The sequence below is a fragment of the Pisolithus orientalis genome (genome assembly GCF_024613125.1).
Source record: "Pisolithus orientalis strain OTSU chromosome Unknown F5J12scaffold_2, whole genome shotgun sequence".
Taxonomy (NCBI): domain Eukaryota; kingdom Fungi; phylum Basidiomycota; class Agaricomycetes; order Boletales; family Pisolithaceae; genus Pisolithus; species Pisolithus orientalis.
The window spans coordinates 2,114,174-2,141,920 of record NW_026260783.1 but is presented as its reverse complement, the minus strand read 5'-3'; the positions used below and the strand labels follow the sequence as shown (position 1 = coordinate 2,141,920).

At 50.9% G+C, this 27,747-nt stretch overlaps 13 protein-coding genes and 2 non-coding genes across 15 annotated transcripts; 6 read left to right on the top strand and 9 right to left on the bottom strand.

Annotated features, from left to right (window-relative positions):
* Positions 1–2: 2 nt before the first annotated feature.
* F5J12DRAFT_203011 (Phox homologous domain-containing protein) lies at positions 3–815 on the bottom strand. The gene is made up of 5 exons (XM_051738392.1): positions 702–815; positions 574–640; positions 473–516; positions 189–410; positions 3–131 (listed from the first exon to the last, which is right to left on the bottom strand). Exons 1-5 carry the CDS (start codon positions 771–773, stop codon positions 66–68), a joined length of 471 nt encoding a protein of 156 aa, XP_051605221.1. The 5' UTR covers positions 774–815; the 3' UTR covers positions 3–65.
* Positions 816–848: 33 nt separating this feature from the next.
* F5J12DRAFT_799534 (CobB/CobQ-like glutamine amidotransferase domain-containing protein) lies at positions 849–5,215 on the bottom strand. The gene is made up of 20 exons (XM_051744286.1): positions 5,164–5,215; positions 5,105–5,112; positions 5,041–5,068; positions 4,989–5,013; positions 4,885–4,955; positions 4,827–4,857; positions 4,767–4,805; positions 4,684–4,745; positions 4,585–4,644; positions 4,553–4,557; positions 4,391–4,528; positions 4,176–4,363; positions 4,049–4,154; positions 3,982–4,024; positions 3,844–3,957; positions 3,746–3,819; positions 1,998–3,724; positions 1,186–1,975; positions 1,042–1,139; positions 849–987 (listed from the first exon to the last, which is right to left on the bottom strand). The coding sequence occupies exons 2-19, from the start codon at positions 5,108–5,110 to the stop codon at positions 1,044–1,046; spliced, it is 3,603 nt and encodes a 1,200-aa protein (XP_051605220.1). The 5' UTR covers positions 5,111–5,112; positions 5,164–5,215; the 3' UTR covers positions 849–987; positions 1,042–1,043.
* A 64-nt stretch (positions 5,216–5,279) lies between these two features.
* F5J12DRAFT_735619 (uncharacterized protein) lies at positions 5,280–8,755 on the bottom strand. Its single transcript, XM_051741993.1, has 3 exons — positions 8,087–8,755; positions 7,770–8,035; positions 5,280–7,717 (listed from the first exon to the last, which is right to left on the bottom strand). Exons 1-3 carry the CDS (start codon positions 8,576–8,578, stop codon positions 5,443–5,445), a joined length of 3,033 nt encoding a protein of 1,010 aa, XP_051605219.1. The 5' UTR covers positions 8,579–8,755; the 3' UTR covers positions 5,280–5,442.
* A 79-nt stretch (positions 8,756–8,834) lies between these two features.
* F5J12DRAFT_202900 (Alpha/Beta hydrolase protein) lies at positions 8,835–10,205 on the top strand. The gene is made up of 5 exons (XM_051738391.1): positions 8,835–9,183; positions 9,240–9,447; positions 9,500–9,634; positions 9,684–9,786; positions 9,836–10,205. The coding sequence occupies exons 1-5, from the start codon at positions 8,852–8,854 to the stop codon at positions 10,054–10,056; spliced, it is 999 nt and encodes a 332-aa protein (XP_051605218.1). The 5' UTR covers positions 8,835–8,851; the 3' UTR covers positions 10,057–10,205.
* An 81-nt stretch (positions 10,206–10,286) lies between these two features.
* On the bottom strand, positions 10,287–11,986 carry F5J12DRAFT_202877 (S-adenosyl-L-methionine-dependent methyltransferase). The gene is made up of 10 exons (XM_051738390.1): positions 11,804–11,986; positions 11,711–11,736; positions 11,478–11,644; positions 11,360–11,423; positions 11,073–11,303; positions 10,911–11,026; positions 10,785–10,863; positions 10,640–10,739; positions 10,424–10,585; positions 10,287–10,342 (listed from the first exon to the last, which is right to left on the bottom strand). Exons 1-10 carry the CDS (start codon positions 11,869–11,871, stop codon positions 10,336–10,338), a joined length of 1,020 nt encoding a protein of 339 aa, XP_051605217.1. The 5' UTR covers positions 11,872–11,986; the 3' UTR covers positions 10,287–10,335.
* A 30-nt stretch (positions 11,987–12,016) lies between these two features.
* On the top strand, positions 12,017–12,896 carry F5J12DRAFT_202578 (uncharacterized protein). Its single transcript, XM_051738388.1, has 3 exons — positions 12,017–12,117; positions 12,176–12,239; positions 12,292–12,896. Exons 1-3 carry the CDS (start codon positions 12,115–12,117, stop codon positions 12,651–12,653), a joined length of 429 nt encoding a protein of 142 aa, XP_051605216.1. The 5' UTR covers positions 12,017–12,114; the 3' UTR covers positions 12,654–12,896.
* F5J12DRAFT_202691 (thioredoxin-like protein) lies at positions 12,800–13,993 on the top strand. The gene is made up of 4 exons (XM_051738389.1): positions 12,800–13,425; positions 13,491–13,501; positions 13,580–13,659; positions 13,716–13,993. Exons 1-4 carry the CDS (start codon positions 12,946–12,948, stop codon positions 13,922–13,924), a joined length of 780 nt encoding a protein of 259 aa, XP_051605215.1. The 5' UTR covers positions 12,800–12,945; the 3' UTR covers positions 13,925–13,993.
* A 160-nt stretch (positions 13,994–14,153) lies between these two features.
* Positions 14,154–16,956, bottom strand: F5J12DRAFT_924792 (cytochrome P450). Its single transcript, XM_051749350.1, has 13 exons — positions 16,659–16,956; positions 16,511–16,581; positions 15,926–16,123; positions 15,833–15,885; positions 15,717–15,798; positions 15,470–15,515; positions 15,177–15,408; positions 15,065–15,125; positions 14,970–15,009; positions 14,906–14,915; positions 14,733–14,856; positions 14,403–14,549; positions 14,154–14,347 (listed from the first exon to the last, which is right to left on the bottom strand). Exons 1-13 carry the CDS (start codon positions 16,693–16,695, stop codon positions 14,174–14,176), a joined length of 1,275 nt encoding a protein of 424 aa, XP_051605214.1. The 5' UTR covers positions 16,696–16,956; the 3' UTR covers positions 14,154–14,173.
* Positions 16,957–17,165: 209 nt separating this feature from the next.
* Positions 17,166–18,178, top strand: F5J12DRAFT_902875 (HAD-like domain-containing protein; the record flags this gene model as incomplete). The annotated part of the gene is made up of 5 exons (XM_051748334.1): positions 17,166–17,211; positions 17,271–17,312; positions 17,396–17,461; positions 17,519–17,986; positions 18,045–18,178. 5 exons carry the CDS (start codon positions 17,166–17,168, stop codon positions 18,176–18,178), a joined length of 756 nt encoding a protein of 251 aa, XP_051605213.1.
* Positions 18,179–18,277: 99 nt separating this feature from the next.
* F5J12DRAFT_799496 (BRO1-like domain-containing protein) lies at positions 18,278–20,202 on the bottom strand. The gene is made up of 5 exons (XM_051744285.1): positions 19,840–20,202; positions 19,708–19,789; positions 19,302–19,656; positions 18,636–19,179; positions 18,278–18,584 (listed from the first exon to the last, which is right to left on the bottom strand). The coding sequence occupies exons 1-5, from the start codon at positions 20,032–20,034 to the stop codon at positions 18,309–18,311; spliced, it is 1,452 nt and encodes a 483-aa protein (XP_051605212.1). The 5' UTR covers positions 20,035–20,202; the 3' UTR covers positions 18,278–18,308.
* F5J12DRAFT_t23 lies at positions 20,056–20,129 on the bottom strand. Its single transcript has one exon. It is a non-coding gene; the product is annotated as a tRNA-Val (tRNA).
* On the top strand, positions 20,203–24,198 carry F5J12DRAFT_909963 (uncharacterized protein). The gene is made up of 4 exons (XM_051749013.1): positions 20,203–20,544; positions 20,597–22,239; positions 22,329–23,308; positions 23,364–24,198. The coding sequence occupies exons 1-4, from the start codon at positions 20,465–20,467 to the stop codon at positions 24,042–24,044; spliced, it is 3,384 nt and encodes a 1,127-aa protein (XP_051605211.1). The 5' UTR covers positions 20,203–20,464; the 3' UTR covers positions 24,045–24,198.
* F5J12DRAFT_799483 (uncharacterized protein) lies at positions 24,199–25,641 on the bottom strand. The gene is made up of 10 exons (XM_051744284.1): positions 25,573–25,641; positions 25,483–25,516; positions 25,338–25,411; positions 25,217–25,278; positions 25,015–25,157; positions 24,866–24,961; positions 24,728–24,808; positions 24,491–24,672; positions 24,386–24,440; positions 24,199–24,330 (listed from the first exon to the last, which is right to left on the bottom strand). Exons 1-10 carry the CDS (start codon positions 25,584–25,586, stop codon positions 24,277–24,279), a joined length of 795 nt encoding a protein of 264 aa, XP_051605210.1. The 5' UTR covers positions 25,587–25,641; the 3' UTR covers positions 24,199–24,276.
* A 61-nt stretch (positions 25,642–25,702) lies between these two features.
* Positions 25,703–27,572, top strand: F5J12DRAFT_735601 (UV-endonuclease UvdE-domain-containing protein). Its single transcript, XM_051741992.1, has 8 exons — positions 25,703–26,121; positions 26,176–26,251; positions 26,312–26,411; positions 26,460–26,479; positions 26,531–26,894; positions 26,951–27,218; positions 27,269–27,349; positions 27,411–27,572. The coding sequence occupies exons 1-8, from the start codon at positions 25,869–25,871 to the stop codon at positions 27,437–27,439; spliced, it is 1,191 nt and encodes a 396-aa protein (XP_051605209.1). The 5' UTR covers positions 25,703–25,868; the 3' UTR covers positions 27,440–27,572.
* A 34-nt stretch (positions 27,573–27,606) lies between these two features.
* On the bottom strand, positions 27,607–27,686 carry F5J12DRAFT_t22. Its single transcript has one exon. It is a non-coding gene; the product is annotated as a tRNA-Pro (tRNA).
* Between the last annotated feature and the right edge of the window lie 61 nt (positions 27,687–27,747).

The window sequence follows — 27,747 nt, the reverse complement described above, 5'->3', positions numbered from 1 at the left end:
CACACAGGGGCTAGGAAGCCAGGTAGATCGGCAGACGGGGAAGCAGTCGGATGCATACCAAATATTCATAGCCACTGCGATTTGTCCCAGCCTGGATCCTGCAAGAAAGCACAAAGGACTTTGCTACCGGTCTGTTGATATCCAGGTAGTGAGTACGTAGAAACAAACAGTCCTTGACAATACCCGACCTGTAACAGTGGATGACCAGCGACAATGCTCAAGAACCGTTCAAGACCCTCCCTCCTACTTTCGATCACTTCCTCTGAGAATCTGTTTGTGAAGACTTTTCCCGGAAGGGGAGGGATGTTAACACGAGTAGACTCTCGTTCCAGGATGTCACGAAACGCCTCGAAATCAGAGTAGCGGCGTCGCACGGAGGAGTGGCGCAACTTGAATGCTGGGATGTTGGTCTACAATAAATCGGGCATGTCAGAACTTCGCACCACAAGTGGTGAGTTAAACCAGTTGTCACCCTGCACACGATTTCATAGTCGGTGTACATCTTGCGGTTATACCCTGCAGTAAGACGATTAAAAATTCGGTGACTTAGGGCCCCTCAGGTGCAAAGGTTACCGTGTGTCTGAGGATTGCGTACTTCAATTTCTAGAAAGCTTTCGGGAACGCTGTACATTTCCTCGATCTAGAAGACGCTTTCTCGTGTTTAGGCCAAGGAATTTAGGGCACAGCGTAATCGTACGTACAGTCTGTTCACGTCCCTGCAGCCGTGGCTCTTCAAACGCACTGGAGCGAGCGAAGGGCGATACGGTAGCCATGGTTGTCGTGGAGAGTGTCGGTGAAGATGACACAATCACCGCATCGCAGCAGGGGCGTGACAACGTCACGCCATTGACGAAGAACCGTGACGGGATATAATTGAGTAATAGTTTCCTACTACAGACAATCTACGCTCTATACAATCTATAACATCCAAAGAACCATTGGTCACCATCAGAGGATGTGGGCTTCAGAGCGAGACGTGATGCGAGTCTAGTAGAATGATGGTGTTCAGAGCACGTATATACACTTGGTCTAGTGACATACCATCAGCCTACCCAGGCCCGCGCGCTTTGGAACATCCTGAACCAAGGGCCAGCGCCTTGCCAGGATGTAGTGAGGGACGGAGGGAACCAACTATTATTCTCCAGGGTCACGACAGCGCTCCGGATGGGGCATGAGTGCGAGAACTCTACCATCTGGAGTCTGTATCCCGGTTATGCCAGCAGGACTTCCGTTTGGATTAAGAGGATATCGTTCCGTTGCTAACCCGGCAGAGTCAACGTAGCGAACAGCGGCAAGGCCATTCATTTGCACGGTCTGTTGTTGGCCGATGTCGTTGAAGGAAGCCCGCCCTTCGCCATGAGCAACGGCTACTGGGAGTCTCGATCCAATCATGTCACGCAGGAACACAGAGCGCCGCGAAGCAGCGCTATCGGTCACCTCGACAGTGGCGACTCTCGCTTCGAACCTCTCGCTAGCGTTTTGTTTGAATGTAGGCCAGTCCTGCGCTCCAGGTATCATTTCCTTGAGATTACTGAGGAACTGGCAGCCGTTGCACACCCCAAGCACAAATGTGCTTTCACCCTTGAAAAATCGAGAAAACTCTTCCTGGGCCGTACCGTTTAGCCGGACGGAATTTGCCCACCCTTTTCCAGCCCCAAGGACATCCCCATAAGAAAAGCCTCCGCACGCCGCAAGACCACGGAACTCCGCCAAAGTCGTTCGCCCGCTAAGGATGTCAGACATGTGTACGTCGACGGCTTCGAAACCAGCTGCGGAGAACGCCCAGGCCATTTCAACGTGTCCATTTACACCCTGTTCCCGAAGGATAGCAACCTTGGGGCGATCGATCAGGTTGCGCGACGGTGATGGGATGTAAGAGAAAGTGAGGTCGTAGTACAGCCCCTTATAGCTCTCATCTCTGATCAGGTCAAATTCTTCCCGTGCAGCGGTGGGGTTATCGCGGAGGCTCTGCATCCTGTAGGAAGTCTTCTGCCCACGCTGCTTGAAGTTCTGCTCTTCTACGGGAGAAAAGCGTTTTGGAATTGCACGTTATAGTAATGGCCTGATCACCAGGATCTCTGCAGACCCGACCAATAACGTGCATTAGACTTGTGTCAAAAGATGCACCCGCAAAGATCGCCTTCAGGCGGTCCACTGCTGACTCGCCAATTTGGACTACGGCACCGAGCTCCTCATTGAAGAGAATGGAAATAGGATCGCCAGGTTGGAGACTTTCCAATGAAATTTCCGCTCCAACGCGACCTGCGAAGCACATCTCCACAAGAGTGGTAAAGAGACCACCATCAGACCGATCGTGGTAGGCGAGCACTAGACCTTCTTTCCTTGCTTGTTGACATCCCAAGAAGAATGACTTCAGAAGAAGAGGGTCGTCGAGGTTGGGAGCCTCGAAACCGATCTCCTTGAAGACCTGAGCCAATGCTGATCCGCCCAAACGCGTCTTCCCCCGGACTAAGTCAAAGAATATCAGCCTCGTAGGCTCCGCGAGATCGGTGCGGAGCTCCGGCGTCCATGTCACCTGAACATCATCAACAGGAGCAAACGCTGTGACGATCAGAGACAGTGGTGCACTGATTCCACGCTGCTCAGAACCCTCCTCCCATCTCATTGACATCGACATAGAGTCCTTTCCAACCGGTATCCCAATTCCAAGAGCAGGACATAAGTCCATACCGACAGAGCTAACAGCAGCATATAGGGCAGCACCCTCCCCTGTTTTGGAAGCCGCGCACATCCAGTTCGCACTAAGTTTAACAAGGGAAAGGTCTGCAACAGACGCCGCTGCAAGATTGGTGAGCGATTCGCCAATAGCCATCCGCGCAGAGGCAGACGGGTCGAGTAAAGCAACAGGAGTCCGTTCGCCCATGGCCATGGCTTCACCAGCTACGATGTCAAATCCGTACGATGAACGTGTCACTGCGACATCGGCTACGGGAACTTGCCAGGGTCCCACCATCTGATCACGAGTCACGAGTCCCGTGATCGTCCTGTCTCCAATAGTGATCAAGAATGACTTGGATCCAACAGAGGGTAGACGAAGAACACGGTCGACTGCGATATCCAGGGGATTTGGGACATTGGGAAGGTATGCCTTCAAGGAAGCGTCGAAAGTTCTGAACAAGACTCTACGGGTTTTGTCCTCCCGAGTCATGCGAGGGGGTTTTCCAAAAAGCGTGGACATGTTCAAGCGAATGACATCTTTACCAAGAAGTCGATCGGTAACGACCAGTGCCTGCGCTTCGGTGGCCTGACCGACCACCGAGAATGGACACCTTTCCCGCTTCGCGATTTCCCCAAATTCATCAGCCTTTTCCGCGGAGACAGCGAGCACATAACGCTCCTGGCTTTCATTACACCAGATTTCCATAGGCGACATGGAGGAATCCGCAACCAGGATGTCTCGAATCTCGAACGTCGCCCCAAGCCCAGAGTCATGCACCAGCTCTGGCAGAGCATTGGACAAGCCACCTGCCCCCACGTCATGAATACTTTGGATTGGGTTCCCTTCTTCAAGATTAGCGCATGCGTCAATAACTTGTTGACACCGGCGTTGCATTTCTGCATTGTCACGTTGCACCGATGCGAAATCAAGTTCGGCAGAGCCTGCGCCTGAAATTTGACTTGACGCAGCTCCACCTCCCAGGCCGATCAGCATGCCAGGACCACCCAGAACGATGACTTTTGCTCCTGGTGTAATTTGGGACTTCTTGGCAAACTGGGGTCGTACGTTCCCATAGCCACCTGCAATCATAATGGGTTTGTGATACCCGCGAACCTCACTTTTCGAACCGTCATCTGATGCTGGGATAGACTCTGCAAAGGTACGGAAGTAACCTGCAAGTGCTGGACGACCGAACTCGTTATTGAATGCACTGGCACCGAGGGGACCGTCGAGCATGATCTCCAGAGCGGACGCGATATGCGATGGACGGCCATAGTCTGTTTCCCAGGGCTGCTCGTAACCCGGGATGAGCAAATTAGAAACTGTGAAGCCGGCTAATCCAGCCTTGGGTTTGGACCCGCGGCCAACTGCACCCTCGTCGCGAATTTCACCTCCCGAACCGGTGGCTGCACCTGGATAGGGCGATACTGCCGTAGGATGGTTGTGCGTCTCGACCTTTATCAGGATCGGATTTCTCTCTATCACGGAGCAGTACGATTGCTCAGCGTTTCCTGGGTTACTCAGGACACCGAACCTTGGCACAGTCGAGCCCTCGAATACAGCAGCGTTATCGGAGTAGGCAGATATAGTACCTGTAGGCGATATTTCTTCTGTGTTCCGTATCATGTGGAAAAGCGAGTTGTTGCAAACAACGCCATCTATTGTCCAAGAAGCGTTAAAGATCTTGTGTCTGCAGTGCTCTGAGTTCACCTGAGCGAACATAAAGAGCTCAGCATCGGTGGGGTTTCTACCGATCGGAGAAGGTCCCGAGACGTAAGCGTTTATAAGATAATCAATTTCGTCCGGAGCCAGGGCAAGGCCAAGAGATTGATTAGCATCAGCGAGGTGCTGTTTTGCGGTATTGCAGTCAACCTCGGCTACATTGCTGATGAGCTCGACGGTACGCAGCGGGCTTGGGGGATGATGCCTGAAGATCGTGTCTTCCCGAGGCAAAGTGAGTTGGACTACCTGGGTCATCCGATCATGAAGTAGATGCGAAATACTTGACACGAGAGTGGAGTCGAATTCCGATCCATCTTTCATTCGAACGACATACGCGACCCCCCTCTCAATCCTCTCGACATACTTTCCAAGGTTGCAAATGGTGGCGATGTCCGTGGCTTTGCTGCTCCAAGGTGATATAGACCCCGCTCGTGGCAGGACGTAGAGAACATTCTCTCCCTTATCCACGGTTTCCAAAGTACCAGGAAGATGTGTATGGTCTCCATAATCCAGCAGGAGATCAAGGGTCCGCTTGCTAGGCGAAGTAGCAATTCTGAGTTCCTCCTCGGCGACCTGGTGAAGGCACTTGACTAGATGGATGTGTAATGCGTCTATGGAATCGATATCGTCTCGTATACGTTGTATGTCCCGCAAAAGCGTTTGGCACTTTGTTTGGGTCATTGCGGAGGAACCTGGGAGAACAAGCATTTCTATGCCCTGGCTTACATGAGTGAATTCGTTGGTGTGCTGGTGCAACATACCTTCTAACTCCGGACTTTCCAGTCCCTAGCACACACTAGTCCAGTCGGGAGGGAATGAAGTGCTGGCTACTAAATTTGCTTATCTTATCAGTAAATCCAAATCGGCCGACTTTTTCCGAAGTGATGATCCATTGCAAAGTCATGTTACTAGGGTTATAGCCGACTACCGGCAGTGCCTATTAGTTCTCGGGTAAATACGTAGCACTCATGCTCTAGATATACATTGTGTGTAATTAAACGCGTGAAGACAACTGGAAACTAGTACACACGATCCTCATGTTACAAGGCCACACCTGCGAAAGGGTTTGTTACTCTCCTCTCTTTCTTCAGGTCACCAACATCGTCATCAAATGGCGTAGCAAAAGGGTTCGTGGCGTTATCATTGGCAGAGTTAGGTGCCCGTGAGACCGGCTTCGACAAGACCAGTGAAGGCGGCACGTCGGGTGATGGGCGTGCAGCGGAGGTGGTAGATGAAACTTCTCTACGTCCGTACTGTGGCTTGGGAGGAGCAAGTAGACTGTGGGGAGCAACATACTTAGGATACAGTGCAAGGTGAATAGGCAATGGTGGCTGCGAGGTTGGATGGGGATGTTGTTGGAATCCGTTGTGCAGTGGCATTGCCAAGGGAGTAGGATCGTAGTCAGGAGGTGTAGAACCAACATCTATCGGGACATTTGGGTCCTTCCGAGAACGTTCCGGGGCAGGCAAGGCCACAGGAGGTGACTTCCTTGCGGAGATGTCTTTCATCCATGGAAGGGCTGGTGGAGTGCGTGATACGGTCCATCTCAGTACAGGCTCGTCCTCGCTGGGCGACACTTCAATTTTTGGCAAATTCTCCCTCAGCGATGCAGCACGTTCCGTAGAGATCGTCAGTCTGGGCCGGTGACGCGAGGCGGGCTCGTCGGCGAGTGTGACGGATGTAGAGGGTTGCACTTTCTTCGTGAAAACGGACTTGAACCAGTTCACTTTGGTAGCATCCGAAGCGACTTCCTCCCCTTCTCCCTTGCTGCCGTTCTTCCCCACGTTCAGCAATCTAACAGACCTACTGACGGTGCAAAGCAGGCCCGAAGGCTCCGACTTCTGCTGCTGTTCTACATTCTCGTGAAAGAAGCTATCCCAGCTCTTCTCGAACTTGGGCTCCAGAGCTTTAAGGGGGTGATTAGATTGTGGTTGTGTGGAGCGACGGAACGGGTTAAGGCTGAACGCAGAACGAGGCTCAGAAAGTGGCGTGAAGGAGCGTAAGGGTGTGGGGGCCTTTTCGGTGTCTTTAATATCGCGACCTGGCATGTCGTCGCGGAATGGGCCAGGGAAACCTTCCAGGGCATCACGTTGTTCCTTTCGCCACTTCCGCTTCTTGTACAGCTCCACCCAGTTTTTGGTGTACGAATGCCAAAAGATAATACAAAGACCCATCACGACCGCAACACCCCAAAGGCCCAGAAAGATGGCGAACATGATACGTTCTTGCTTGAGGGAGTCAACATAAGTTGCTACCAGGCGGCCAATGAGACCGGACGAGTTGTTCTGACCTCCACCGATTGCGGCAGTCGCAATTGGCTGGGTAATCTCGTCCACGTCCTTTGGAGAGAGGACGAGTACACTGTCGTTGACACGGGGTAAATCCACGTTGAGGTTCTCATTGAGGAATGTCAGTGCCTCCTCGAGCGCGGAGACCTTGGACCCGATTAAACACATAACAAAGTCCTGGGCTGGCGTCTCAAGGACTGTACCGTTAAACACAGAGGTCACTAGGTTTTGCACGTCCGTGTAAAAGTTATTCAGTGTGGTGTTCAGTGTAGTGGTTGTTCCGTTTACCCAACCAAAGAGGCCGTTGTTGATTGACGACTGCACTGTGTCGACCTTAGAGTTTAGCTGGTTGGCATATGACGCAGACTGATTGTACATGCTACCGTTGATTTGCGTAGCAATGGAGTTCGATAGGTCTTGTACACTCGCAGCGGCTTCGGCGGAATACTTCGCTTCCAGTGGGGCAATTGCAATTAGCTGTATCTGAACCGACAATAACCCAAAGAAGCCGATAAGGAAGCAAGCAAGCGCAGGTGGGTGGAAAATATAGTGTAAAAACCACCGGATATGGATGTGTTGCGAGGGGGTGAACCTGAAGCGAGCAGACAGTGAATTGGCAATGCGCGTAAGCAACGGGTGTTGAGCGTCTACTTGGAGCATGAGGAGGTTGTGGTCGCTAAGTGTCACCGTTGGAATTGCTTGTGAGGGGTTCGAATGATACACGGTGGGGTCCGAGAGCCATGCCTCGCGAGTGTACCGTAAATGTCGCTGGAGGCAGCGCCACTTGTACCACTCAAATGCACAGTGACCCGCAAGTAACAAGAAAAGGACCGCAATTAGGACAATTGTGATGATCTTGGTTATCCGAAGAAGGTCATTGCCGAGATTGTCGATAGAAGATGTGTCGAGGTTACTGCAGAACGAAACAGTATTCTGTGCTGGTACAGGCAGAACAGACGCATCGAATGTAAGGCCGAAGAACGTGTTGTTGATGTCGGCCTTCACGGCTTCGAAAGGAGTGTCCACTCTAGGAATAAATACGTGAGGGTTACGCGGAGGCTGAATTCGAGAAAACTTACAGATCTTGAATCGAATTCTTAATTGAAGAAACAGTCGGCAGCGAATTATTCAATTGAACCAGGGCATTCTCGAAATCCGTCGGTATAGTAATGTTGCCCAAAGCGTCAAAGCTGGAGAGGTTGAATTGAGGAGCTTGAATGGTTCCGAAAGGGTTGACGTTATTTACGGCGCTCACGGCGCTCTCAATGGCGGAGTTGATGGAAGAAGCATCATTCTTGAGGCTCGTGACAATGCTGTTCAGCGTTGTCTGAAGGAACGAGGTGATCTAGCGAAACTGTGAATAAACACTATATTGACAGAGCGAGAACGACCTAACCTCTTGAACGGCGCTAATGAGCAAATTGAGGCCACCCACGACGATCAGCTCGAGGAAACAGAGAAAGGTCGAACGATATATGTCGATGAGAAAGTTGATGATGGCTTCCATACAGGTCAAAGCAAGTATCAAAGCTGCTCGGGCACCATTCATTGTACCGTTCACGGCATCGGCGAACTGTTGATTGGCAGCAATGGCCAAGTACCGTGGCATGCTCGCCGCCGAGGTAGCTGCCTCCTCAGCGGCGTTGCAGGCAGATAACAGATCATCTTTGGCATTGGCAACGGCGGTCTGGGACTCCGCCGACGAGAGCTGAAGTCTAAAGATGATGAATATCAAGGAAAGGATTGGATATGCTAGCCATGTGAGGGAAAGGATGTGTGGCAACTGAAGGTACGGCTTAAGCGATGTTGTAGATGTTGGTACAGTCGAGTGCGCGTCGTAAACAGGTGGAGGTGATACTCCTCTTAGAGGACGGGATGAGAAGGACATTCGAAACGAAGGGTCGGCCTGCGACGATGGAGAAATTGAAGGGTGCTGGCTGCCGTCGACGGTGAGCACGACAAATCGAAAACTGGCGGGTAGAGACCCGGGAAAGAGTAAACAAATGAAGAATCCATTGTCGGCTTTTGAGGAGGACACCTTTCATTGTTCTCTCCTCGTCCCGTCCTGGTCATTGTTTCTGCAACAATAACACTTTCCATATATAGGAAGGTTATGTAATCAGTCCCTGTTTGCTTCCGGGTGTCATCATTGCATCATACTATGTACATGATGGAGAACCCAGCCTCATCATACAAGAAGCTGAAGACCACCCGGGAACTTACATACAACTATCTATCGGTCAGGGCACAGGCGGGGAGACCTACCCTATTGTTCATGCATGGGTTCCCTGACACCTCGCACGGGTGGTACCACCAGATCGATCACTTCCGTACCAAAGGCTACGGATTGGTTGTTCCTGACATGCTAGGGTACGGAGGGACAGAAAAACCCACCGATCCAGCTGCTTTTGCCCATACAACTATTGCGCAGGATATAGTGGATATTCTCAACGCTGAGGGTGTGGAAAGTGCATATGCGATCGCCCACGATTGGTAACGTAGAGCGTACCGTTTCGCACGCGTCGCTGACAGGGTTTTCCTCATTAAAGGGGCAGTCCAATAGCCTCTATCCTCTCAATCAGGCACTCCGAGCGGTTCTTAGGTTTCGTGTTTATCGCGGTGCCTTACGGGGTCCCATCCAAATTCCCGCCCCTGGAATTGGCTCTAAAGGAGCAAGAAAAAGTATATGGCCGGCCTGTGATGGGATACTGGACCTTTCTCACAAAAGACAATGCAGCGTCCGAGATAGAGAAAAACGTAGGTTTCACTGATTTGGCTGAAGTTGAACGGGACTCAGCGGTCAATGAAGGTAGAGTCCCTGCTTGATGTTCTCTATCCTGCCGATCCAGAAATATGGACGACGCTTGTGAACATACCAGGAAATCTGGAGTCTTTTGTAGTGGAAGGGAGGCGCCTTGCAAGTGCGACTTATCTCCCTGAGATTGTGAGCAAACGAACGACTTCGTTGAAGGAAGCTCATCGCATCGTCTCAGCCCCGAGAGCAACTCAAGAATTTACTGGTTCAAGGGGGAATGACAGGTCCTTTGAACTGGTACAACTCCATGGTCCAAGGCGTTAACGACGATATCATTGACGGTGAGGACTTCGGATTCACATTTTTCTCGTATATAAATCCCAAGGATAGAGACGGAGGATTTATTCATAAGACGGCCCACATTAATGGCTCTCGCCAAGTTCGACTACGTCGCCATCGAGAGTTACGTGACTTCCAGCATGCAGCAGTACACTCCGGTGGAACTATTGACTGAAAGACGGTACGACACGGGTCATTGGATTCACCTGGAGGACCCGTTACGCTTTAACAGTGACCTCGAGCAATGGATCGAAATGGTGACAAAGAATTGAAAAGACACTACTGAATGTGCCTTCACTTACAATCCCAATCATTGTCGTTTACCTCACGTCATTACAGTCAATATAAGGAAACCCCCAATGCCATATGCACACTCCCTCAACAGCCACTGTGGGATATATATCAAACCGGCAGGTGCAGCACACCTGACTCAGTACCTGTATATCGCGCATGAGGTGGGAAGGAGGGTATACGAAACGTGTTGAGCGTTGACGGTACCATGTGAGGTAGATGTGCAAGTGTAACGTCAATAGGAGAGAGGAAGAGGTCGATCACGACCTGACAACCGGTCAGCGTCCCCATTTTACATCGTTAGATACCACAGTTGTGGTAACTTTTTTTTCTGGAAAAATCACGCACATCTTGTAGTCTGCTTTTGTTTCGTCCTGTCCTTCTAACTTGAACGTGATCGAAATGTCGAGGTCACGGTTGTTGCGTGCATTGGGTGCGCAGGAGAGCTTGCCATGCAATTTCTGGCCTTCGTTGATAGTGACGGTTGATGGTGTATAGAATACAGTTTGCCTGTGAGGATCAACAGTAAGTGATTGCTCCTGTTCTGCAAAACCGTCCACTTACTTCCAATGGGTGTATTGAGCATGGGGACCCGTAGAAAATTGGACTTTTCTGTGGGTACAGTCGAAGGATATATCGAACCATGCAAGGAACGCATGAATGTCTGGGAGAGATCAGAAGTTATTATTTAAAAGCAGTTAACACTAACAGTCATTTCGAGTTGCAGTAAGAGTGAACGGAGCTGCGAAAGTCAAATCTTCTTTCTTGACTGTAAGGAGGTTGATATGCTAACGGAGATCAACTCTTCGTGACTCCGAGGTAAGATCTTACAAACCTTGATCATGAACGGGTCAGTAACTACTGCTTTGAGCTCAACAGTATCGACCAGAGGTTCCCGTACGGCTATGTCTTTTATGCATGAAAAGTCAAAGCCGTAAACATTGTCCCAGACTAGATCACGCTTAGTTATTTAGTCTCTGTGACCAAAAACACCTACAATTTATTTTTTCTTCTTTGTAGTCTTGATCTTCAATCGCGGCTAGGAATAGTCTTGCATTGTCGGGGAATATGAGCCCACCAGGCTTGAGATACTTGTCTCTTGCATCGAGGACCGTGTCCAACATCGACTCGTACAACAAAAAATAACCCATCCACTCGGATATGATAATGTCGAACTGTTTTATTGGTAGCTCGACATCTTCCAGCTTCCCCTTGACCAGGGTAATAGCTTGTCGATCACCGGATCAGTAGCGCACGACACGGTTAAAAAAAGAAGTCACAAACTATCTCTGAAGCCATTGGCCTCTATTATTTTTTGTGCTTGATCGATGATGTTTGACATGTCCACCTTCGTGTTTAGAGTTGACAGCCGGCCTCGCAACAGTGCAACAGGAGTACTTACTCCGACGACGTGAGAAGCACCGGCCTTTGCGGCAAACATGCTGAGGATTCCCGTACCACAACCAACGTCCAGTACGGTCTTTCCTTTGAACAGGTGACCGTTATTTACGATCGCAGCTCGATACGAGCCTGTCCGAACAGTGTCTTTCAACATCTCCTCGTGAATACCTGGAGATGATCAAAAATCTGGCTAAGCTAAATGCACGCATGCTTATAAGATGACTGTAGAAGTACCAAAGTGTGCATAAGAGTCTGCATAGCTGGAAGGAGAGAAGAAAAAATCGCGATCAGATCGTTGCTGGAGCACAAGTGTGGATCTGTGCGAACTAGTCTCTAGAAGTCATTGATTCCGATGACGCATTTCTATCTGTGGTGGAAGGTATCGAGTTTTCCATCTTATTGCGGTTTTGAGGGGATTAGAACAGAGCTGAGGGTAGACTGAGAACTTTTTTTGCGTTTTCTGTAATCAGTAGCATCCAAAAAAGGCAAGTCAGCAAGAGTTCAAGATGGACGACAACAAAGACAAACAGGGCGTTACCACGTGATCCTTAGCGAGTCAAGGGCACCCGCAGTGCGCAGCTGCCATTCTTAAAGCTTAAGGCTTCAGACCGCTCGTCCTGGTTTATCCTAACGCAAACATGGTACGTGTCGCCTTTGCATGGCCTTGCATTTCTCAAGCTTACTTGTATTTTATAAAAGATCACCTATTCAGATAATCCTCCAGCCTACGAATTTGTCGCAGCCCAGACAAACAGTGGTTCTGGTTCGTGCTCATCTGGTCTGTATTTCCTTGGTTTCTGCTGACTCTGGTTAAGACGCACCGCTGCCTGACAAGGCTGAGGCTAAACATGTGGCCCAGCAGACCCACCAGTCTCCACTGACAGCACCTCCTGTCATGAGTGTTCACGGTCGGCCGGCGCCTACGATGCAACCAGCCACAGTCTATCACTACCACAACCCGGACACTGGCGATCATTTGGCATCTCTACTTCCTCCCGACCATCCTGAAATGGTCTGTCTACAGCAGGGTAGCCACGACACGCAGACTAGGTTTGGCATCCTCGGTCTCTTGGCGGCGGTGCTATGGTTTCCACTTGGTGTCGGCCTCTGCCTTCTAGATCGTAGAGTGGTATGCAGGCGTTGCGGCTTGCTTATCGATGATGGTGTTTGCAACTAATCATGATCTACGACGGCATTACTGTGTCCTTTTTCTTCGCTCCGATACCTTCTACATGATCATGGACTTTCGATTCCCTGTATTGTAGCCATTAGTGTATATGTTCCTTGATTGTATATTCTGGCACACGTGTGGGAGGTCTGAACCAGACAGCCCTCAATCTCCTATTCAATCCCCCGAATAGAACACTCAAGGTCACTCGGGATCGGATTCGACTATATTTGTCGGCTATTCCACTTCCTCGCGCCAACAGCAACTCCCAAGGTCACACAACAGCGGCAGACCGATTGCAATGGGACTCCGTCGTGGCCGATGCACTCTGTTGCTCGGTCTCTTGACTAGCACATTCGTTGGTTTCTACACTCTTGCCCGTATCTTCTCATCCAGCTCCATTTACCCCTCTACAAGCGTACCTGACGATGTCACCATCCCAGACGAGGTGTTCGGGTTGTTATGGTTCGTCACTGCGCCTACGGAACAGGGACGAACTATTGTTGTGCAGGGTGACGAGGGCAGAGAAGCGTTTGCAAACGTAGGCACGGAAATGGGACACGCTCTGAATGGTCCAGTAAACCCCGAGAAACCAGTTGACATGACATGGTATGCGCTGGGGTCCATCATGTCGCAGAGACAGGACAAGGATCGTAGTCGTGGTAATAACGGGAGGGGGTTCGTGAACTCATGGAGTAAGGGATCGAAACGGAATAGAGCCGGGTGGGCAGAGAGGATGCGGGTGTTGCAGGAGGAGTACCCGCTAATTGTATTCTCGAAGGTACTTTTTGTTTGTATTCGAGGGGGGTCGTTGTCACGACGGTGTACTAACTGAAGTCAACGCAGACCTACTGCCCGTGAGTTCTTTCCCCTTTCCTTCTTTGCTGGTTGTGGAACACTGCCTGCGTCGATACGCGTTCGACTCACGCGCACAGGTATTCGGCCCGGGCAAAGAAGTTATTAGAGCGCTATGATATCACTCCACGACCTAAAATCATAGAAGTCGATCTGCGATGTACGTGTCACTCCCTACATCGCTGTTCGCGCAAATCACTGATGTTCTCCCCATAGCCGATGCTCCTCACATCAAAGGAATCCTCACGCGCCTTACCCGTCACGCTACCTTCCCTAATATTATCTTACATGGCCACTCGCTTGGAGGGTCGGACGACCTCCTACGCATGCATGAAGGAGGGGTCCTACGCAGCGAACTGGAGGCTGAGGGGTTGAAGGTTGGATGGAATGGTGAGGACGAGGGGAAAGAGGACGTTATAGTGTGATCATTAGAAGTATCGAATCTCATCTTAAGCTTAAGTTAATCAAATGCTGATAGGCAACTACACACCGATCTTTCAAGGGTGAGAAAGCCAGAAAAATCTGATAGTCATGGCTAGTGTGTACCTCCATTGAAGCTCAAACTGAAGACGCGAAATGTCTACTCGCAGCTGTATGCATCTAAGCTAATAATTGATTTCTCGTAAGCAGCCACCGAATAGCAGTGTATGTACAGCTCAGTCCCTGATCAGTCACTATCGGTGAGGCCGGGCCAAGCAAAATCGTGTGTACGGTTGACAGATTTCAGAAAGGAAGCGGATAGCTACTATCCTGGGCATAGGCAACAATTCCCTGCCAAGCTCCACTTGCGTATCAGGCCCGTCTCTCATCTCAAACACGAAGTTCTTCACCAGCACTGACATAACCCCCTCGAGTGAGACTAATTAGTGATCGTTGATAGTCTCAGCAGCGAAGAAAGCACACCTTGAACTCAGCCAATGTAAGTCCGCGGGCCGTCAACAAATGTCGGTACGCTTGACCATCCTGTGCCTTCCTTGGAATCCCATCTTCCTCCGCCCAATGGTCTGGACGCAGAACCTTCGCATCTGCACCCCCCATATTTTGGTAGATCTGTTGATACAGGAAATAGGTATACTGATTTGCGTGCCACGTGCTATGGTGATGCTTTTGACGACTTCGCCAGACTGGGTAACGACTGGTTCCGAGAGCGTGATAACGTCGTCCTCCGCCACCTGGGAAGGTGGTCCCAGATTGAGGGAGGAATACGAATTCACTTGTTAGTTGATGACGCACCACACGAACAAAATCTATCACGGGTGGATGCGCTCTCAAGGTTTCGTACGCCACAGCATCAAAGGTAGGGTGACCCATTTTGTTGCTGGTCATATGGCGGCTCCTCACCAAATGCCAAGAGTTCCTGGCGTAGTTGTATGTCGGGGTTCCCCACCAGTTCAAGCAACGCTCACGTGACTGAGACTGCAAAAATCGATTAGTCCGGAATGAGGCACAACAGGCTGAACAATTGCTTACTAGACGTCGTTTCATACCCAGCGACAAGGAGGACCTTTATCTGCAAGTAAAGAAATTAGGTTGCATGCCCAGTAGCAAGAGTTTTGTCTATTCACTTGCGCCAGCACTTCTTCAAGAGTCAAACGAATGGAAGAGTCCGATTCGTTGGCTTTTATTCTGCGCACACCACTTGTGAGAGCAATCTCACGTAGCAATCACGAAAGGTACCCAACATCAATGGTTGACTCGTCCTCTCCCCCGTTAAGTGCTCCTTCCTCCTTCTCCTTCCTTGTTCTTGCCAGTAATTCCTTCGAGATATCTTTCATAGTCCTTTGCATCTCGAGAAGCAGTTTAGTCCTCGATGTCGGTATGAAAGCCAACAAAGGGATCACTTGTGACAGAAGGACGAAGCCAACATTTACAACTGATCGTTTGGGGACGATCCGAGTGCATCGAAAATCTTAATTATTGAGGCAGGTTTGCCGTCAAGAGAGTTGAAATCATCAGAGAACCCTGCAAACCCGATGGTATCAAGTCTAGAGTGGTCGGTTGGATTGGATTGGGTGACTATAAACAAAGTTGGCTCACGAAATATGGTTTATCCTCGGATCAAAAATTCCTCAGCTTTGTGTAATCGTAATGTGGACAAATTCAGCATCCTCGATGACAGCGCTGTCGCCACCGCTGGTGTCAATCATGGAATCCCACGCAGATTTCGCCTGAAATTTCTGTCTTGGTCTCGGATATTGTGAAGGCGAATAAACGTACTTTGAGAGCGAAATTGTAAAAGATAGGGGTGAGGTGCGTTGTTGCACCTTGGCCAAATGCAAGCGTCAACGACTTGGGTTGCCTGAAGATGAAAAATATCAATAAACGATTCCTACCTTTTGTGTTCGCCTTGCGACCGCGGTATCCCTCGTCCGAACTGCACAGTACTCTGTGAAAAGGGGCCGTTAGAAACCGATTTTCGTACATACGTTGCGCTGAAGGAAAATTTTAGTCGGTTCAGTTTGTACGTAAGTCCGCGTTTCCCTGGCATAGTAGTGTGCAAGCACTCTTGGGTCGGTTAACATGATCTTCATTCCGCCTAGGGCAGCTGGGGCCTCGAAAACTACGCCGACTCCTTGGCCCATGCCCCATATATGGCACCAGTATCTAGTAATCCGAAGATCTGCCTAGATGCACCATATATCAGGTCGGTTCTGGGTGGTCCACGAAGCTTGGTAATCTTGGAAGGACCTCCGCACAGCTGTCAGAGTACCACGAAGTGTCCATATGGCAGCGATGACTGCCGCGATATCGAGCTATCATGTACGGCTGAGTAAGGCAGCTGGGTCCATGGTCTTGTGGACAACAAATGAAAGGGGAAGTTAAATGCCACTGCACTATGCGCTGGAACTGCGGATTGGATGATGCAGGCTGGATTACATGTTTTTTTTGACTCGCAAGTTTTGTCAACCGCGGATCGAATTCGATGGGTAGTCTCTCTAGTCCTGCCAGAAACCAGAAATTGTCAAGATAGCACCTAATTCCGAGCTTGCTGCGCAAACGCATACGTGTACCCTCGGCTTGGTGGCCAGATAACCAAATACGCTGCCTGCAACAGCCTGCGTCCTGTCGGTCAACGCGATTACTATCCAACGGAATGGCCAGAATTGAAGCATAAAGAAGTGGAAGACATCAGTACTTGCCGTCTCCGACGACAGTCACCTTGTTTACGGTTATACCCGACCGCACGCACGGACATAAGGACCACGCGCAGAACTCCTTTTTTTTCATCAGTACTCGTGCAGACAAGTTGATACTGCCACCATAGTGAGCTCTCCTATGTACCGGACTTCCCTGACTGAAATCTGGTTTTTTCCTCCGATGGAGTCTGACCTCATTTGCACTTCAAGAGTAAGGGCATGCGCTCCGGGGCTCGTCGCCGATCACCGGATCATCATATGTTGCAATCCTCGTCAGTCTGATAGGATGTACGTACAATACACTGAACTGAGATTGGACTTGCCAGGTGGTGATGCATGAGCATGAATGCTTTGTAGCGCTACGTTTTATCCCGACTGCAAAGCTGTTCGAAGGTTTCTACCAAGACCTCTCATGGTCGGAAGTCTTTCAAATTAGGCTACTTAGTCGGTTATTCTTAATCGACCAGCGATGTAATTTTAATCTCTGATCGGTTCACTCCTCGGGTTCTCTACTTCCAGCACAGAGACGATGGCACGCCCGGCGAGAGTAGAATATGTCATATTCGATATGGACGGTACGCTGGTCCGGCGATCTAAACTTTTGTCCCCTGACAAGTTGAACTTCAATCGGCAGGACTCCTGATCAATACCGAGTCTGTGTATACCAAAGTTACGAGTAAGCGTCCTGACTACCTGATCATACATATCTTTGGCGCTTCCTGTACGGTTGGCATCTAATTGTTCGATTTTAATCGTCAGATGAGATCCTTGCGCCGTACGGCGCCAAGATGACATGGGATATCAAGGCTGGACTTATGGGCAGGCGTGTGTATCCCATCCTTTTCCCATTAAACTACCCAACAATTGACACGCCTTGCACAGTCGAACGCGACGCAGCCGCCTACCTTCTTTCATTCTTTCCTGACATCCCACTCACGATTGACACTTACCTCTCCCAACGTACCGTTCTCCAAGATACTCATTGGCCAACAGTTCAACCTCTCCCAGGCGTGCGCAAACTCATATCCCACCTCCACGCACACAATATTCCCATTGCAGTGGCGACATCTTCACAACGGCGCAATGTTTTGTTGAAAACAGCTCATCTCCAGGATATATTTGGCTTGTTTGATGGTAGAATAGTGTGTGCGGATGACGTACGGGGGAAGACAACGGGCAAGCCAGACCCATATATTTTCTTATATGCAGCGAGTCAAAAACTTGGGAGAGGAGTCGGTGAAGGTGAGGGTGACAGCGTAACAGAAGAGGAGAGGAGAGAGAGAGAGAAAGGATTGGTATTCGAGGATGCAATACCTGGTGTCCAGGCTGGCAAGAGGGCGGGTATGTCTAGTGAGTGTCCTGATCTTACGTTCTCATGAAGTGGATGATCTGAAATGAATCGTCAAAGCCATCTGGGTCCCTGATGTGAACCTGCTTAATGTCGAATATTCGGGCACACACATACCCGACCAAACACTCAAGTCCATAGAGGAATTCAAACCAGAAGAGTGGGGCCTCCCTCCATACCCAGAGAATGGATAGCTTTATGCACCTGCATCCGCAAACTAGAATTTTGGAGTATCTGTGTGCTTCTAAAATTACAACTGAAGTTACGGTCCACAAGCCTGGTCAGCGAGTGCTGCAGTCAGACCGCGTAATTACACCTTGAAGTCTAAAAGTATGAACCAGCACCTGCATACGTCTTCCTACTAGGCAGCTCCTTGACTGGTTCATCGTCACTGTCACTGTCGGTATCGCTAGCAGTCCGGCGCGGGACGTCCAGATTCAGTGAATTCTTCATCGCGTCAGCCAGGGACCGCGCTTTATCTGAAGCTGTGGATCCAAACGCGGGAACGGGGGCCTGGTAAGGTTTGGGCGAGACAGCTAGCCGCCCTGCGGGAATCTTTGTCTGAAGGTCCGATTGTTTAGGAACAGGTTGAAATGTTATCTGCAAGCAGGACTGCGTCAGTATGCCTGTACATAATACCACGACACTCACCGTATCATTCATTTTCTTGTAATGCGACAAAAACACCTCCACACTCTCCAGTTCGTGAGTGGTCCTTTCTTTTTTCCCTCTTCTTCCTTCTCCAAGCGTTCTGTCTTTACGCAAAAGGTGCCCTTTAATACTTCCACACAGATCCTCCAACTCGCGCTTCGCCCATGCCAGGAACCCAACCGCCTCCCCGCCTTTTGTGGCAACACCACTCTCACCGGCGTCGACACCAAGCCACTTGTGTGCAAGTGCCGAGTGAAAAGCTGCTTCGTCCGTGAGATGTCTTGTCAGTTCACCGATGATTTCCCCGCTGGCGCCCATCCCATTTTCACTTGCGGCATTCCGCGTGGCACGAACCTTGCCTGGTGTCAGGGCAAGTGAGCGAGCGGATATATACAAGGATGCGCATTCAAGGTGGAGCTTGGCGAGTAGCGCAGTGGAGGGGTGGGATTTGGGAAGGGGGGGGCCAGGAGAGAGTGCACTCTCATATGCGGAGCGGGAAAGGAGCTTGCGGACTGCGAGTGCTTGGGCGTCTGCTAGGGCCATCCTATTTTGTTCGGCGGGGTTGTTCCCGTGACATTGTCAGAGTTTATCTGAGAGAGAAAGGAAGGGCGAGAACAAAACTGAAGAAAGGGGATGTGCGGGTAGCAAGATGAAGAACGGACATACTTGCTCAGCGCAGCACACACCTCGGTGGCCAAGTCCGGGGGCCGAGGTCCTGATACACCTGCATTGTTCCAATCGGTAAGTACGGATTTGCTGAGGTGCGCAAAGACGCCGCTTGCACGGCAAAAGAGCGACACGGCGAAACTGAGTTTCTCATCCTTTGCGTTGCGTTCGATGCCCGAGATGGCGGGTTCGTGTTCGTAGTTTCCTAGGGCGTTTACGGTGAGACGTGCAAAGTTGGAGAGAGCCATGCCGTAAGTGAGGAGAGAGAATGCAAGATCTGCATGAAGAGATGGGAGGGGGACGCGGGGGCAAGTGTTGAGGAGCTGTGAGGAGAGCGTCGTACGCCAACTGAAGACTGCGATCATGGGTTTCTGTTCGGGAGTAACATATAGCAGTGGGGGCGTACCTGGTTCGAAACGGAGAGAGACGGTACCTGAAGCGACGGATGTCATCATCCCATACAACTGGGGGAGGTAGTCATCGAGGACCTGGAAGGCGCGGATTAAAAGGTGGGGAACGGCGGGGACGCAGGGCAAACCTTGACGAGCCTAAGGTAATCCTTTTCCGAGTCGTGGGTTCGTTTATTCTCCTTGAGAACTGCTCGGAGGTTGGCCCTGGCCTGAGTAACCTCTGCGATGTGCTGTGCATAGGTCTTTTCTGGGGAGGTATCGATGCAGAAGTCGCCGAAGGATATGGTCCCGGTGGTGGGCAGGTGATACAGATAGATGTTCATGGCAGACTGGACAAAAAGAAATGACCTGACCCTGGCTCGAACAGGAGACCTTCTGTGTGTTAGACAGATGCGATAACCAACTACGCCATCAGGCCGTGCTGGGCGGATCACGTGAAGGTGCACATGACCGGCAGACCAGTCGGGGGAGGGGGGACGTTGGGAAGACGACCGTCCTGACTGGCTCGACACGGGTGTCGTCGACGTCGTCGCAGCACCCAGTGCGGTGTGCTCGTGACACAGCTCGGTCCATCAGCATCCTAGCATTCCCAGAGCTTTCGCTTTCCCGTCGGAACAGATTATCACGTTCCAACTCTTCTTGTACTCTTTTTGTTTTTCCGGCAGTGCTTCTTTACCAACCCTTCCCCGTCTACTGCGCCCGACTCGGGTCTCACACCCACGCTGGAAACCGTTGCTGAACTTAGCCCTAGACATGCCAGGGTACATCGTCGGAACACACATCGTCGACCCCCGCATCCTGTCCGAACAGGTCGGTGGTGGTCCTGTAGATCCGTGCGTCGCTTTCATTTCTCTGCACTGCCCTCGCTCATTCATTTCATTCCAGAGATCCTTTCCCTTCTCCTGCACGTTCGGATCCTCGTGACCAGCAGCCACGTTCCGAATATCTGGCAACCACCGTCGGCTTGCCCATACATCTTGGACGTCCTTCTCGCACCACCCTTCCCACTAGTATTGCTCCTCCCTCTCCCGATTCCCACTCTGTACACAGTAGTAACATGTCCCGTGCCAATGCCCATCCATACAATGATGGCATCAGCATCTATTCTGATCTTGAAAGTTTTACCTTTGGAGAGGCTCGTTCGTCACTCAACGTGGCCGGGCACGACGCCGTCAGCCCGCTCACACCCGTCGTTCGTCCCTCGGGTTCCGATCAGACATCTGGTCCCCTTTTGTCTGCCCAGTTCGTGTCCCCCTCTCTCCAAACCGTCTGCAGTCATCCTTCGCAGGGTGCGGGACGCCCAGTTCCACTCCCTTCTACGTCGTCCCCTCACCTCGTCTCCCCTTGGAGTATGTCGAGGGACACATCCTCCGACAGACATGACCATTCTGTCGCTGGGATAACCGGAGAAGGCCATGAACGTCCCGCCGCAGCCGCCGATCGTGAGTTCCGTCCATCCCACCCACGTCGCGGCAGAGTCATTCCCGATGATGCTTCCCAGCACACCTTTGGGCACGGTGTGCGTCATCATGGGATTGCTTCTTCTTCTTCTTCTATATCTGTCGCCAGCTCTCGCTCTAGCTCCTGCGCGAGCTTCCGGTCAGAGCTTCTCAGCAGCGACGACGAGCTAGAAGTTGGTGATCTCGGCGGGGACAGCTCTCCAGTCACATTCGCTAGAGATTACCCCTTGGCTGACATCGATGAAGACGCCGACCTCGCCGATCTTATGCCTTGGTACTCCCGCCCCATCACCGAAGACAGGAGGGGCAGTCTCCCCATGGACATTCCTTCAGCTCCCCAGGAAGGCGCTAGTCGCAGCCGCGAGAGTAGCATCCTTACGCTTCGCAGACCCAGTCGTAGCCTGGACGACGAGTACTGCTCTCATATTTCTGCTCCCCAGGACCCGTCCGCCATCTCTCCAAAGTCGGAACCGCACTCTCGTGCAGACTGGCGCTCTCTGGAAGCTCAGATCCAGGCTCAGGTGCAGGCTGAATCCCATGCGACACAGTCGTCTACATCAACGTCGCAGCCCCCAGCGGACTTCTACAGTAATTTCGGCCTGGACATCCAGTATATCCTACAACCCAAACATTCTGAAGGCAGCATACGTTCATTCCGCTCCTCTGCACAGTACTCTTTCTTACGACCGTTATCTGGGGCGCAATCTTCCGAGGCGTCCTCATCGAAAGTCACTGCTATCGCTCCATTCGCTGTGGGTGCTCGACGGACGAGCACGGCAACACTACAGACTGTCCATAGTAACGAAGACCCCTTCTTCAGACACATTCGGATAAACGACAAAGGGTTTGACATCATGGAGAACCAATGGTTGTATCAATGTCGGGATGTGGACTTCCCAAAGAAGAGGGAGAGGCAAGGTCGACGGTCCTCAAACACACCACTGCCTCCACTACCCCCGTTAAACACGGAACTGCGGAAGTGTACGAAGACGATGGCCGTCGGACAACGTGAACACTGGTGGTGTCCCAATACCGGATTCTTCAGGGTGGACAGATCGGTCCTAAAGCGTCAGTATCTGAACTTTTGCACACCTCCCTACACCTTTTCTCTGTCTAAAACCTGCGTTTTTTCTTCTTCCTTCTTTCTCATATTGTAGCGCGTTCTCCTGATGGTTCCGAGGCAGTACATCACCGACTGAACATACGCCATGTCAAGGACCCCCACTCCAAGGCCAGTAGTGCGGGTCCCACTTCGCTGGTGCACAAGCACTCGCGGGTGACAGGATTCTCGATCTTCCGTTTGTTTGCACTGAACGCCGTGAATGGCCCGCAACATACACGTCTTAATATGCGAGACGGTGTCTTACTTGCGCCGAGGAAGGTACAGGAGCACTTCACGAGCACGAAAACGACGCAACGACTCGCCACACATGGTTTACTGGATGACGAGCTGCGCGGCTCGAGGGGCAGTCGCAGGGGTACACAAGGCTTATCGTTCCGGGACTCGCATAAGCGACGTGCGCGTGAGGCCAAATCAGGGACAACCAAGGGCAAAGAGAAAAAGACCACCAAGGGAAAGAGCAGCAATAGCGGTGGTACTATTCCCAAGCAAGAGACTAGCACAGGCAGCCAGGATTTGGCTACAAGTAGTACTGGGAGCACGAGTGAACATGCTGCGTCTGCACCGGTCGTCTCCTCGTCGCATACCCAGCCGTCACCAAGAATTGGTCCTGCAGTGGGTCATCCACCCTTGCCTGTGCCGCCGGTTCCCCTTGTTGATTCTGTCCAGACCACAGAAAATGCGACGAGTATTGTCCCTTCTTCTCATCACCGCGAGGGACACAGTGCGGATTCTGAGGAGGAGCGGATGCCCACACGCACGCCCCACGCAGAAGCTTTTGGAGCACTCGATCCAAGCGATATCCCGCACTACATGTCAAAGGCCAATCGTCCGAATAGCGACTCCGGACCTTCGTTCCCCACACGTATCTGGCGTGCGCTACTCGGTACTCCAAGGCCTGAAGGTCCGTCTTCCTCTGTTGGCCTCTACCAGCCCCCATGGATAGTCACAGGCGGACGCGAGCAACAAGAGGAGAGTGCCCGAGTCATTAATGACCTCACCAACTCCTTCAGAGATGTCGGTCTCCTTCATACACAACCGCACAAGTCGAGCTCCAAATCAACGTCCTAAGCGAAAGCGTAGCCTAGACGTCCTCGAGCAGATTCCAGAGGACTGCCTCTACATGCTCCTTCCTCTTTGGGTTGGCGAGGTCAACCAGTTGGATGCCGAGACGGACGGGAGTGAAACGTCGGCAACTACACGCGCTCCCTCAGCGACGATATTACCTGAGAATCGGCATTACCTCCTCGTTTGGTACATGCCATGGGATGATGATCCGAAAGCAAAGAATCCCGAACAGCAAGCACAGACAAGGAAGTCGAAGCACGGGTCACATACGAGTTCCGACAGTACCCATGACGCGGAACCTATGCCTATATGCCTTACCTCTTTCCGCGTCATTGCTCGTGTCGTGCGCTACGATGACCTTCGTCACTCGGGTGTACGTATCCCCAGTGTAGGTCTTGCGATTAGCGGCCCTGCTTGGGAAGCATTGAACGATTTCGACCTCATGAGCGAATGCCAGGATCAGAGGTTGACTGATGCGGTTATATGTCATTGTAGTGGTCGGCATAAGGGGTTCTCGTTTGATCCGGAGGGTTTGGCGCGGTTAGGGCTTTGTACGATGGAAACGGCGGAAGCAACGTCAGACGCGGATGACCCGATATCGAGCTTCTCCCTGACGACCATTGGTAAAGCTGCCGCCGAGATGATCTGGCTGGGCTGCCTCGCTGTGACCAGCTTCGGTCCCTGACATAGCATCGTATCAGGTCCGTCATCGCACGCGTGGTCTAGGATCCTACATACAGTTAGCACTATTTTACGTTGCATTGCCATCCGTTGTACACTGCCATCTGTAAGGTCGATACTAAGTCGGTATCGTACAAACAATGGATGAAAAGGGCGGTGCTGCCAAACCACTCCAGTCCTCAGTGAACATCATATATATAATCCTGCTGCATAACCAGTAACGGAAGGGTGCTGAGCTAGTTACCGCCGCAAATTGACAACTCCTTCATCTCTTGCAGAACACCTTCAACCTGGATATTTCAAGTCAACTGAAATAAACCAACTCAACATCACCAGGCGACGCACCTGAGCATCCAGCTGGCCCGCGGCGTAGTCGTCTCGCACGTTGTCCGTAAAGTATCTGGAGAACTGTCTGCTATTTGACAGTAAAGCTTCGTATGAAAGTCCTACCTCTGGACAGTACTAAGCTTCTCGTAGCCTTCCTCTGCAAATTTGCATTGCATGCGTATCATGGCTTCAAAACTAGGGTCAAAGTATGGGACACGGAGGTCCAGTAGTTGAGGGAGTTCCCCTATGAGCTGATCGTTGAGCAATTCGAAGACCTCCTTCGTGTCATCGTGCTCTTGTTGTGCCTTGATCATAATGAGTGGAAATAAGGTATACTAGGCAAGTATAGTAGAATGGTACCTTGGGCAACTTCGTAGGGTCATCGCTGGGTTTCTCTATCACCTTACGGAGTTTGCTTCTTGCTGCATCGTAGTCAAGTAACTTGGTGGCCAACACGTTAGTATAAAATTGACAAGCTGCACCAAGATCGAACGACACCTTCTTGTTCCTCTTCGATATATGTTCGTTGATGATAGGGAAATATGCATTCATCTTGCCCAGAGGCTCCATGATGGTTGTGCGGTAGGGTGCATCCTGCATGGAAGCTACGGTCAACACAAACAACGTTGCGTTAAAAAAAATCATACTAATTCTCTCTGCACACTTGCGTCCAGATCCTGTACAGCGTTCTTGAAAGCGTGGCTTGCCATTGCACTATCGGAGGTGCGATCGGCGGCACCATAGAAGGATTCGATCGTTTCCGCCAATCGCGCTTGGGCAGCGGTCATCGCTAGTTGAAGTCGCTTCGGTACTATTCATTCGCCCCCAGGAAAATTATCTCGGACCTACCTCTCATAGCGTCATTGTAGCTCTTGCTATCTTTCTGTAAAGCCTGGCATTCCTTCTCGAAACTGAAGCGGAAACAGTCAGGTCAAGCGCACAGTGAAATGTCACACCAAATCAAACCTACGCTCTATACTTTGATTCTTCATCAGCAAACTCGCGATCTACTGTGCGTTCGATCTGACCAGTCTTTTGCAAGACCTGCGCATCGAAGAACACTGAAATCAGCTCCGTTGTCGCCAGTGCGACTGAGGCACTTGGAATGTGCGTACTGTGGTTCCTGCCCTGTTTAGGGATTTTTTGAATCTGAAAGGAAACATGAAACCATTGGCTTAGAATACTCAGGTGGAAGCAACTCTTACCCTGTCCAGCTCATGGTCTTCACGAAGATGAGGTCTGCCAATAGAAAGTCCGGGGAGCGTGCGGCGTCGTGGACATTACGTAACACTACCATACGTCACAGCTCGAGAGACGACATAGGGGTTACTCACGCACACAACTAATATTGGTGTGATTTTTTTGACTTGGTACCCATCAGTGAACAATCCTGTATTATCTCGGTTTCAAAGTGATCCCCAGACATATTTTCCCGCAAGTGACATCTCAGTGGGATATCACCGTACAGAGAGCCGTCAAGCGTATTTCTGGTGCTCCTCACATGATGTACTCGCTTCGGCCTAGGCGTAACGAGATCCATGTGTCCCCCGACTCAGAAAAGAACTCTGATGACAATGTCGGACTCGCGAAGTCGGCGAGGCGGCGAAAGTCCACGAAACGGAATATCACCGACTCCCAACTAATGCGCGAGGACGTCTCCACTGGAGGCCAGAGAAAGAAACGGGCTTTGAGTCCTGCTCCATTGGATATACATGATGTCGAGAAAAAGAATACTACCTTTGGAGGACGCTTGGGTAGGTGACCAGTGATCTTGCCCTCTTAGGATTATAATGGCCTGTTGCGACAAGGATATGCATGCTTGAATACTCTTCTACGAAATGAGAAGCCTGCCACCGAGGCGACGTTCTGTTCGAGGACCTGTCGGTGAGTGACAGGGTTGGTTCCACCTCATTCTGATGTTATTCTTGCACGCTATATTTTTAGCATCGACACCATTAAGAAAAAGGGCGCGGACTGGGTGAAGGACTTGGGCCGAAAGAACGTTGAGGATTTACTGAAGATTATTGAGTGGAATGAGCGTAACGTAACTCTACTCGTTGTCATCGAAGCTTTGATGCATATCACTCTCTAGTATATCCGTTTTATGAGAATGTGCGCGGAATCTGTTGTCAGTGGTGATTTCTAAAACCGCCTACCATCCAGCTCGTCCGGCATGTTTCCTTTTGCCTCGCATGAAACATATGGGTATTCGCTCGCCTACTGCGCCCCTCTCCTTGCGGAGGTGGGTGCCCTTGCCAAGAAGTATGGGCACCGACTCACCGTGCACCCCGGACAATATACGCAACTGGGCTCACCACGTGAGGCGGTAGTACGGTCAAGCATCCGAGAGCTGGAGTACCATTGCGAAATGTTGGACCTCATCGGTGTTGGCCCAGACGGGGTAATGGTCATCCACGGGGGCGGCGTATATGGTGATAAGGAAGCGACCTTGGCGAGGGTCAAAGAGACTATACGAGTCGATTTGCCGAAGAACGTGCGGGACCGCTTAGTGCTTGAGAATGACGAGGTTCGTTGATTCAGTCCGTCTTGCAACACCACTTGTAACCGTAGTATACCGCATAGTTATGTTACACCGCTGCAGATCTTCTCCCGTTATGCAAAGACCTGGAAGTTCCACTGGTGTTTGATTATCACCACAACATGCTTAACCCGTCTCCTGGCGTACCGCCAGCACAAATTATGGAAGAGGCGAACGAGATTTTCCGTAAGCGCGGCATAAAACCTAAGCAGCACTACAGTGAACCCAGAGATGGTGCAGTCGGCATCATGGAGAAAAGAGCACATTCGGACCGCTGTTACTCACTTCCAGAAGGCTTACCAGAGGATATGGGTAGGTCCAGCTAGGCATATATATAGCCGGACACTGAACGACAAGGATAGATTTGATGATTGAAGCCAAAGACAAAGAACAGGCAGTTCTGCAGTTGCATCGGATGTACAATTTGCACCCTGTCAATCATGGTTCGTCCGTGCCAGCTCGAATAAGCACGCTAAGGTGTCTGACCTCGTAGCACGTCCTTAGAGTATCTTAGACCGCCGAGAGACAAATAATCTGAAGAGACCACACGTTGCATGAGCCAGCATGCCAAGGTCAAGTTGACTTTTGGCATTCGATCCTGTAGAAGTTTATGGTGTTGAAGTATCTCGCACTACGCAATCAATGACTATCTATGCTTTGCACTCCCTTTCAGACATACTGAAAATAATAATAAAAAGTTGGGCCTTGCTGGGAATCGAACCCAGGCCACTTGCATTTCAGACACCCAAAGCAAGTATCGTACCTCTAGACTACAAGGCCGTTGTGGAGATGCTGCTGGGCTGCCTATTAGTCAAGATCGGAGTTGGAATTGCAGCCCGAT